Source organism: Lolium perenne, chromosome 7 (genome assembly GCF_019359855.2).
Source record: "Lolium perenne isolate Kyuss_39 chromosome 7, Kyuss_2.0, whole genome shotgun sequence".
Taxonomy (NCBI): domain Eukaryota; kingdom Viridiplantae; phylum Streptophyta; class Magnoliopsida; order Poales; family Poaceae; genus Lolium; species Lolium perenne.
Window position 1 is genome coordinate 67,709,997 of NC_067250.2, and position 10,830 is coordinate 67,720,826.

A 10,830-nucleotide genomic window follows, 5' to 3' on the forward strand; every position below is an offset into this window, starting at 1 on the left:
TTATAGTCTATGTGGATTATTCTAGTAATCACTACATATTTCTTTTATGAGATATGCTAGTAGGATGGCAAAATACATTACTTATCAGAAGTATGTATTAAAAGGTGTATACAAGATACAACCAAGAGTTTTGCTGGTCCGTGGAATACTAGATAGGTATACAAACTTCAATTTGATGAAGTAAGTATAGCGGAGTTTGAATCTTCACTGGATGAAATAGTCAAAGAGTTTTTGATTTCATCAGAGACGATGAAGAGGCTTGCATTTGCAAGAAATTAAGTGGGAGCGCTGAGACATATTTGTAATACTTATGTAGAAGACATATAGTTGGTTATAAATAATGTAATTACATACTTGATTAAAAGGTTTCATTGAAAAATTAACTTCAATGAAAGTGATATGGACTGAAACAAATTTTGTGTCAAGATCTATGAAGATAGATTGAAACACATAATATGTTCAAGTCAAAGTACATAGAATGGATATTGAAATAGTTCAATATAAAAATATTAAGAAAATATTCTTGTCATGTTAAGTTTTAACAAGACTTGAGTGTATCTGACACTCAATGAGTAAAAACACATGAGTGATTATAGATCACGAATAATATGTACACAATCAGATGTCATGTGCTATAAAGTGTTATGAGCATATACCAGAATGATTCATATGATGATCATTGGACGACGGTAAGAATATTCTTGAGTACTTTAGAAGAACTAAGGATATATATATATATATAGTTTTGTATGGGAAATGACAAACAAATCGCTGTAAGATGTTGCACCGATATTTGTTTTGTCACATATGAAAATAAAATTTCAATCTCAAATTAGACTAAGTGTTGTTTAAAAGGTAGCACGATGAGCTAGAAGTTGTCTATGCTAGATTTAGAAGAGTTCTAAATATTATGACGGATTCTACAAAAGAAGGCAGAATATGTCATTGTTTTGACAATGACAAAGGATGTTAAAGTCAAGAGGTTATTTGAGAACTTGGTGTAGTTCCGACAGAGTCAGAACTTTGAAGCTATATTGTGTGTGACAATATTAGTAACATATTTCAGACCGCGGAATTAAGGTTCCACCAGAAGACCAAACATATTTAATGCCGACTCATTTGGAAATGAGTGATGCGTTGAGACGCAAATGAATTACACAATACATACGTTTCTGAGCATGTCAGATCCGTTGACTAAAACCTCTCCCGTGAGCAAAACATGATAAAACACCAGAAGGCCAAGGTGTTATATCTTTACAAATGTAAACTAGATTATTGACTCTAGTGCAAGTGGGTGACTGAAGGAGATATGCCCAAGAGGCAATAATAAAAGTGGTTATTATATATCTTTATGTTTATGATAAATGTTTATATATCATGCTATAATTGTATTAACCGAAACATTAGTACATGTGTGATATGTAGACAACAAAGAGTCCCTAGTATGCCTCTTAACTAGCTTGTTGATTAATAGATGATTAGTTTCATAATCATGAACATTGGATGTTATTAATAACAAGGTTATATCATTATATGAATGATGTAATGGACACACCCAATTAAGCGTAGCATAAGATCACGTCATTAAGTTATTTGCTATAAGCTTTCGATACATAGTTACCTAGTCCTTATGACCATGAGATCATGTAAATCACTTATACCGGAAAGGTACTTTGATTACATCAAACGCCACTACGTAAATGGGTGGTTATAAAGGTGGGATTAAGTATCCGGAAAGTATGAGTTGAGGCATATGGATCAACAGTGGGATTTGTCCATCCCGATGACGGATAGATATACTCTGGGCCCTCTCGGTGGAATGTCGTCTAATGTCTTGCAAGCATATGAATAAGTTCATAAGAGACCACATACCATGGTACGAGTAAAGAGTACTTGTCAGGAGACGAGGTTGAACAAGGTATAGAGTGATACCGATGATCAAACCTCGGACAAGTAAAATATCGCGTGACAAAGGGAATTGGTATCGTATGTGAATGGTTCATTTGATCACTGAAGTCATCGTTGAATATGTGGAAGCCATTATGGATCTCCAGATCCCGCTACTGGTTATTGGTCGGAGAGAGTACTCAGCCATTTCCGCATAGTTCGCGAACCGTAGGGTGACACACTTAAGGTTTGATGTTGAAATGGTAGAACTTGAATATGGAATGGAGTTTGAAGTTTTGTTCGAAGTCCCGGATGGGATCCCGGACATCACGAGGAGTTCCTGAATGGTCCGAAGAATAAGATTCATATATAGGAAGTCATATTCCAAGTTTGGAAATGATCCGGTGCATTTATGGCAGGTTCTAGAAGGTTCTAGAAAAGTCCGGAAGAAATCACCATGGAAAGTGGAGTCCCGGAGGGACTCCACCTTGCATGGCCAGCCAACCCTAAAGGGGAGGAGTCCAAGGTGGACTCCCCAAGGGTGGCCGGCCAACCCCCCAAGGAAGGGGTGGGAGTCCCACCTTGAGTGGGATTTCCCCCTTGAGTAGGTTTCCCACCTATGGGAGGTTTTGTTGTTGGGGTCTTATTCGAAGACTTGGACTACAACTCTTGGGGATTTCCACCTATATAATGAGGAGGAGAGGGAGGGGGAAGCCACTCTTGGCTCAGCCTTGGCCGCACCCCTTAGAGGGCCGGCGCCCAACCCCCTCTCTCCCCAAACCCTAGCTTCTTCTCCTCCTCCACCTCTCCCGCATATGCTTAGCGAAGCTCCACCGGAGATCTCCACCGCCACCGCCACCATGCCGTCGTGCTGCCGGATTCAAGGAGGAGCTACTACTTCCGCTGCCTGCTGGAACGGGGAGAAGGACGTCGTCTTCATCAACACCGAACGTGTGACCGAGTACGGAGGTGCTGCCCGATTGTGGCACCGTGATCAAGATCTTCTACGCGCTTTTGCAAGCGGCAAGTGATCGTCTACCGCAGCAATAAGAGCCTACTCTTATAGGCTTTGGAAATCTTCAAGGGTTAGTCTCGTTCATCCCCTCGTTGCTCCCATCTTCTAGATTGCATCTTGGCTTGGATTGCGTTCTCGCGGTAGGAAATTTTTTGTTTTCTATGCAACGTTATCCTACACCTCCGCACCCTCAGCGACTGCGTCCGCACACTCCTATTCCATAGCCATGTTCCCCCCACCTTTTGGCCTGACGCCTTAGCCACCGCCACCCTCCTTGTCAACCTTCGTCCGTGTCGTCCCCGTTGGAACTATGCACCTCATCACCTCCTTTACGGTTCCCCTCCATCCTACGACGGTCTTCGGATTTTTGGTTGTCGTTGTTATCCTAGTATCGCCGCCACCACTCCTCATAAACTCGCCCCTCGTTCCATTCCGTGTGTTTTCCTCGGTTACCCGGCTAACACCAAAGGCTACCTCTGCTATGATCCGGTTTCTCACCGCGTCATCACTTCCCGGCACGTGTACTTTGATGAGCATTGCTTTCCTTTTGCACAGAGATAGGTCGTCGCCACTCCTCCTTCGACTACTGATGGTCCCCGGCGTCGAACCCCTGCAGGTCCGCCGGCTGCAGTGCCCTCGAGCTCGGACTCGGGCACTGCCTCGTCGTTCTCCGCCGCGCCCTTGAGCTCTGTATCGGGCGCTGCCTCGCCACCCTCTGGGTCACCCTCGAGCCATGTCTCGGGTGACCCCACGCCGACACCCGCGCCGACACCTGCGCCGACGCCCGCCTCGACGCCGCCTGCGTCGCCCTCGAGCCTCAGCTCGGGCGCCGCGCCATCTTCGCCGGGCGACGCCCCTTCGCAGGGTTCATCTGCCTCGACGCCGCTTGCGTCGCCCTCGAGCCTCAGCTCAGGCGCCGCACCGTCCTCGCCGGGCGACGCCTCGCCTCCGGCTCTGCCGCCGCCTCCTCCGCCGCCGGCCACGGGGCCCCTCACGCGCGCCCGTGCAGGGATTCGCGTCCCGAGCACGCGGTACCCCTCGGACGAGTACGTCTGCACCACGTCGACTTCTGCGCCTTCAGCATCCACGCCATCGCCCCTGCCCGCCTCTGCCCGGGCTGCTCTCCGCGACCCGCAGTGGCTTGCGGCCATGCAGGACGAGTTCGACGCCCTGCAGCGGAACTAGACATGGACGCTTGTTCCCCGACCCCCTCACGCCAACATCATCACCGGGAAGTGGGTCTTCAAGCACAAGTTCCATCCGAACGGTACTCTCGACCGTCACAAGGCGCGGTGGGTGGTTTGTGGCTTTCGCCAGCGTGCCGGCGTCGACTTCACTGACACCTTTGCCCCGGTTGTCAAGCCCGGGACGATCCGCACCGTCCTTCAGCTCGCGGTCTCCCGTGTGTGGCCCGTGCACCAGATGGACGTCTCCAACGCCTTTCTTCACGGCCATCTCGAGGAGCAGGTCTTCTGCCAGCAGCCCACGGGTTTCATCGACAGCGCCCACCCCAACCATGTGTGCCTGCTCTCGCGCTCGTTATACGGGCTCAAGCAGGCCCCACGTGCCTGGTACCAGCGCATCGCAGCGTTTCTTCACCAACTCGGCTTACGCTCCACCCGCTCTGATGCCTCGTTGTTTGTGTACAACAATGGTGCCACCACCGCGTACCTGCTGCTCTACGTCGACGACATCATCTTGACGGCCAGCTCCACGGACCTCCTGCGACAAATCACCGAGCGTCTTCGCGCCGAGTTTGCCCTCAAGGACTTGGGGCCCCTGCACTACTTCCTCGGCATCGAGGTCGTACGTTGCACCGACGGCTTCTTACTTCATCAGCGCAAGTACGCCCACGAGCTCCTGGACCGCGCCGGTATGCTTAATTGCAAACCCGCGGCCACGCCTGTCGACAGGAAGTCCAAGCTCTCCGCCACGGATGGTTCGTTGGCCACGGATGCGTCATTTTATCGCTCCATCGTCGGTGCCCTGCAGTACCTCACCTTGACCCGCCCCGAGCTGCAGTATGCTGTCCAGCAGGTGTGCCTTCACATGCATGCTCCGCGGGATCCTCATTGGGCTGCAGTCAAGCGGATCCTCCGCTACATTCGTGGCACCATGGACTTCGGCCTCTCCCTCCACGCCTCCACCGCCACGGACATCGTCGCCTACTCGGACGCCGATTGGGCAGGCTGCCCCGACACGCGTCGCTCCATGTCTGGCTACTGCATCAACTTCGGACCTTCGCTCATCTCCTGGTCGTCTAAGCGACAACCCACGGTCTCTCGCTCCAGCGCCGAAGCGGAGTACCGGGCTGTTGCTAACGCGGTTGCCGAGATCTCTTGGCTGCGGCAACTCCTCGTTGAGCTTTCATGTCATGTTGCCAAAGCCACCGTGGTCTATTGCGACAATGTCTCCGCCGTCTACCTCTCCGCCAACCCGGTCCACCATCGCCGCACCAAGCATATTGAGCTGGACATCCACTTTGTTCGGGAACAGGTGGCCCTTGGACACATTCGAGTACTTCATGTGCCCACCTCCCAACAATTTGCGGATATCATGACCAAGGGTCTCCCTACGGCATCATTTGAGGAGTTCCGGTCCAGTCTATGCGTTCGACCAGGCGACGCTTCGACTGCGGGGGGTGTTGAGATACATATCCTTGTATATCCGGATGTGTATCTTCTGTAGTTATGTATAGCGATACATATCTTTGTATTGATTATTGGGCCCGCCTCCTTCCTTGTATAGTCGAGGACGTGGCCTATATATGTAACGCCATATGCACCCAATCAATACATTGTGAGTTGCATCCCTTTCTACATCTGTGTAGCACCACCACTGATAATTCTTTTGCAAGCACCACCACCGAAGTCTCCATCCTCCACTGCCGTTGAGATGCCTCCTCGTCGCCGTTCCAACCATACCAACACGGGCTTTGTCCGCGTCCGCATATGGCATGGGGCCATTTTGTGGCCGAAATCTCCGCCGCCGGAGCGTGTGTGGCTTGGCACCTTCAACAGTAAGGAGGAGGCTGCCCGCGCATACGACGTTGTGGCGTGGAGGTTTCCCGGTGCGCAACCACATGAACTTCCCAAGGTAAGGTCTCTGGAGGAAGCCATGTTTCTCGTTCCGGAGCCGCAATTTTCCTCAGCAGAAGCGCGGCGCCACGTCAAGGGCAGCGGAGAGGATGGGTCACTGGCATGGAGATCCTACATATATACATCGGTCCCACTTGTCAGCGAAAGTCACCAGACTTGGGGCTTGTAAATTCAGTCAATTCCTACCCCAAATTATGAAAAGAGTTAGGCAACAGCCTCCGATTCAATATAATTCATCCGTCAACATCATTTTTTTTTGAGAACCCTGCGCGTTATTATATTCTCGTCTAACATGAGGTTTAGAGTGGAGGCCATGGTCATGGGCTTGCTCTCGAAAACACATGCATTGCGCTCTAACTAGAGGGCCTGTATCGGAAGCATGATGAGCGAGTTGGCTTGACATGATGGAATGTCCTCATCTAGTGAAACTAAATAAATATACAACGAATTAGCTTAGTCTCCTTATGTAATTGTGGAATAACATACGACAGTTGATATGAATAGTTGAATCGTTAGCCAGAGAGAAAACGATAATCGTGCCTACATTTCTAACTCTTCAACTTGGGTGTAGTTGACTTTGACGTATTGGCATACAGCTAATGCAAGGAAGAAGCTACATGGCATAAGCACCTCCCAGATCTCAAGGAAGCTATGAACGAATTAGAAAAGGGAAGCTAACAGGCAAGTCTCGTCTTGTCAAATAAACTAAGCATTGTCCTGTCCAAGCTCATTATTTAATTTGCCATGACAAGGCTAATGCATATTGACTATTCCTACTAGTTCTACTGGCAAATAACTTTTTTGGAATTTTCTGAAACTTGAAAATACGAGTTAAAAAATACGGTTAACTTTTCCATGGATCACCTACTCACATTGGTGATTTCCTATTGGAAGTTATATTAAGTCCAGCAGCCACCAACCATACACTACGGCACAACAGTGCTTTGCCGTGCAGCCGAAACGCACGGCAAAGGCCAAAATCTGCTCGGCAACGCCTTTGCCGTGCGGGCTTGCACGGCAAAGACTGCACGGCAACGAGCCGCCCGGCAAAGAGGGCTTTGCCGTGCGCCGCGGGCAAGTGGCACGGCAAAGGCCTTTGCCGTGCAACCATGCTTTGCCGTGCGCTATCCCTATTTTGCCGTGCAGATTTCTTTGCCGTGCGTCTGAAATGTTTGCCGTGCGGCGTTCTTTGCCGTGCGCTCCGCCTCCAACCCGCACGGCACAGGGTCGGCTTTGCCGTGTGCTTCGCCAACACCCCGCACGGCAAAGAAACAGACCAGCACACAGGGCGCAGCGCAGTGCACAGCTGGAGGCTCTTTGCCGTGTATGTGTGCATGGCAAAGAAGGCCTTTGCCGTGTGCCGTGTGTGTGTGCACGGCAAAGAAGGCCTTTGCCGTGTGCTTTTTTCTTTGCCGTGTGCATATGCACGGCAAAGATGCTGCCAAAATTCCAGAATTTCCCTGCTTCCCCATTAATCCCTGCATATGCAATTCACAAATAGCAATAATCATCCAGATACACATATAGCACAATATATAGAGTATTTGCATCATCAACAACAAAGTTCATACAAGAGTAGTCCAACAAAGTCCATACAATAGTTCCAAATCACATAATTAGTTCATACAACAAGTAGTCCAACATCAACAACAAAGTCTCCAACATAGAATGCGGCAAGTCGCACAACAAGTTCATACACAAGCAACATCAACCTTCGCCACTTCCTTGTCCTTCTCCACTTCCTTGTCCTTCTCCACCTCCTTGTCCTTCTCCACCTCCTTGTCCTCCTACAAGTTCATAGATGCATAAGTGGCATGGAATGGCTAAAATTGACATGTAAGAACTAGGATTGACATGGAAGAAGTAGAATTGACATGGAATGGCTAAAATTGACATGGAAGAACTCGAATTGACATGGAATGGCTAAAATTGACATGGAAGAACTAGAATTGACATGGAATGGCTAAAATTGAACATAATCGCTAGAATTTGGATGAAATGGCTAAAATTCAACATAATGGCTAAGGATGACATGGAATGGCTAAAATTAACATGGAATAGGTAAAATTGAACATACTGGCTAAAATTGACATGGTTGAATGGCTAAAATTCACAAGTGACATGGTATGGAAGAATTAGAAGTGTAGGAGAACTCACCTAGAAACTGCTGCAGGCTCCGGATGATGCCCGTATTGTTGACGGTCAAGCCAGGTGTCAGCGGGCTCTGACTTGGCGCTTGCTGGAGGAGCGCCATCACAGCCGGATCGGGCGTGGGGATCTGCAATATCCAAAGTTCGGTTAGACAACAAACAAGATTGAGACGGAGATATTAAGTTAACCACTTACAAAATGTGGGAACATAGGAGGACACGACGTGCTAGGACCACTACTCCCCGGTGGTGAAGTCAGCACGGTCTGGTTCATGAACATCTGCTGGAACATCTGCTGCTGTTGTTGCATCTGCTGCAACATCTGCTGCTGCATCTGCATGTTCTCCCTAAGCTGCTGCTGCATCTGCATCTGCTCCTCTTGGTGCCTCCGTTCCCTTTCTTCCATCTCCGCCTACGTTGTGTTGCCGCGATGTCAGTAACATTGCAATGGAAAACATGTAATGAAGCGTAGAGGATCGACGAAGAACTTACCCGTAACTTCTCGATAGCTAGGTCCGAAGCCCGTGGGCGGGTCTCTACCCGAGGCTGCTCGCTCGTACGCCCACGACGGATCTGGCGTAGAGATGGAATGGTACTTGGGTCGACTAACCCGTCAGCAATCCATAGGCGGCCACCCTTCTTGCCTTGTCCCGCAAGCACCGCAACCTCAACGTCAAACTCTTCGGTGGTTGGGTCGGCGTCTTCGCCGTGCTTGTCCTTGAACTTCGAGCGGTACGCGCCACACTGGCCCTCCGCTAGGTCGTTGACCCACAAGGACCCCGTTTCAGGATGCGGCTCCTTCCTGGTCTTCGACTTTTGGAAAAAGCCAAACAAGTTTGGTGCCACGCCTGTCTTCACTTCCTGCAAAAGAGTACATGCAATTAAGTGAAGAGGGAGACACTTGCGGGGCTAGCAATAACATAAAACGAAAGAATGAAGAAACCACTTGCTCACCTCATCCTGCAAGGTAAGGGCCAAGTTCTTGCTGCCCAGGACATGTGATCCACCTCCCATCTCTGAACGCTTCTGCTTGCCCTCCTCGTGCTTCCGGGCGTACTCGCGGGATGTCCACCATATGACCATCGCAAGAAAGCACGCCCTGTCTTCCCCGACGTACTGAGGAGGGTGCTACATACACAAGATAGACCCATTATTAGAACATAAACTACATGAAAATGCGGAAATAAATAACACATCGATGCTAATACCTGCATGTACTGCCATGGTGCCATGAGCGTATCCCGACAATCAGCCTTACTCATCCAAACTTTGCGCTCGGCGTGCCGATCGCGGGCCGCTTGGACACGTGCCTCGTAGTGCATGCCAGTCACCCTCACCCTGCACAACTCGTGTAAGATAACGTCGCACGCAATTTCCTTGCCCTCAGCCCTCTTGAAGTATTTCTGCAACCATGCACATAGGTAAAATAAGATGAATTAGAGCAACTATTGGTAGCCAAGAAGTGTTTGAATGCTAAGAAGCCAAAAGTCACGTACCCAGAAGTGGCGGACAACCCGCTCTTGCATGTTTTCGTACTTGCCGCTAGGATCTTCCGCGTAGCTGTAGTGCTTCCAAGTCCAAGCCACGTCGCGGCCACCAGTAGGGAGATTGACAATCCCAGGGAAATGCTTCCTAATTATGCCTCCAAGGATGTTCGGGTACTCACGTGTCGGCTTCCTCCTCGGGTCGCCATACTTGAACATGCTGCACAACGAAATGCCAAAATCAGTATGCATGTGATAAAAATATGTATAATGATAAAAATTTCAATAATGGAATGCCAAAATCAGCATGTACCTCTTTCCAGCGGGCACGAGAACAACATCGCGGAAGGCCCAAGTTTTTAGCTTGGGGAGTTTCGTAATCCCGCGCCTATACGGCTTCTTGTCCCGTGGTTCCAGCCTCTCCTCGGCTGCAACGTACACCTCCTCCACCGGCGGAGACCAAACTAGGGTCGGGTCTAGCTCCTGCGGCATACCCCCCAGCCCCTCATCCTCCTCGAGGTCCTCCCCACCGTCCTCCCCACCGTCCTCCCCACCGTCCTCCCCACTGTCCTCCCCACCGTCCTCCCCACCGTCCTCCCCACCGGCCTCCTCGTCCTGCCCACCGTGCTCCTCACCGTCCTCCTCGTCCTCCCCACCCCACTGCTCCTCGTCATCATCCTCGGCTGGGGGAGGACTAGGAGAAGGGGTACGAAGTCGCCGTGGCTGGGCATTCTTCCTCCGTGGTGGAGGGCTAGGAGGAGCGCTAGGAGGACGTGTCTGCGACGACGAACCACTCGAAAGTCCCACAAGCTCAGCCACGGCCTTGATCTTCTTTTTGAAACCTCCCTTTCTTTTTCTTGGCGGCATGTTTCAATCACCTGCAAACACAATGAAAAGAGTGGTTTATTAGTATGCAATGTAAACAGATGAATATTAGTGAAATCAAAAATAAATAGCACATAGTTCAGTACATAGATCATAGTTTATTACAAATAGCACATAGTTCAGTACATAGGATAGCCTCACAATTACAACTACATAGATCATAGTTTATTACAAATAACACATAGTTCAGTACATATATAGGATAGCCTCAGAATTACAACTACATAGATCAGTAGCCTATGTCGACATCCGTATTTGGACCACATGTTTCATCATCATCAGGCTCAGCGAACCAATAATCATCGATGAAA

The 10,830-nt window shown here is 49.5% G+C and overlaps 1 protein-coding gene across 1 annotated transcript; it reads right to left on the reverse strand.

Moving 5' to 3' along the window:
• Positions 1-7,412: 7,412 nt before the first annotated feature.
• LOC127315955 (uncharacterized) lies at positions 7,413-10,529 on the reverse strand. The gene is made up of 8 exons (XM_071823732.1): positions 9,948-10,529; positions 9,647-9,854; positions 9,359-9,553; positions 9,105-9,278; positions 8,643-9,011; positions 8,347-8,562; positions 8,158-8,278; positions 7,413-7,787 (listed from the first exon to the last, which is right to left on the reverse strand). The coding sequence occupies exons 1-8, from the start codon at positions 10,499-10,501 to the stop codon at positions 7,708-7,710; spliced, it is 1,917 nt and encodes a 638-aa protein (XP_071679833.1). The 5' UTR covers positions 10,502-10,529; the 3' UTR covers positions 7,413-7,707.
• Between the last annotated feature and the right edge of the window lie 301 nt (positions 10,530-10,830).

Bases quoted from the DNA above. Each gene is read 5' to 3' on its own strand.
- LOC127315955 (XM_071823732.1), bottom strand. From the start codon at position 10,501: ATGCCGCCAAGAAAAAGAAAGGGAGGTTTCAAAAAGAAGATCAAGGCC. The intron at 9,855-9,947 runs GTACATGCTGAT...TTCGTTGTGCAG, and splicing joins CTCGTGCCCGCTGGAAAGAG to CATGTTCAAGTATGGCGACC. The intron at 8,279-8,346 runs GTAAGTGGTTAA...TGGATATTGCAG, and splicing joins CTCCTATGTTCCCACATTTT to ATCCCCACGCCCGATCCGGC.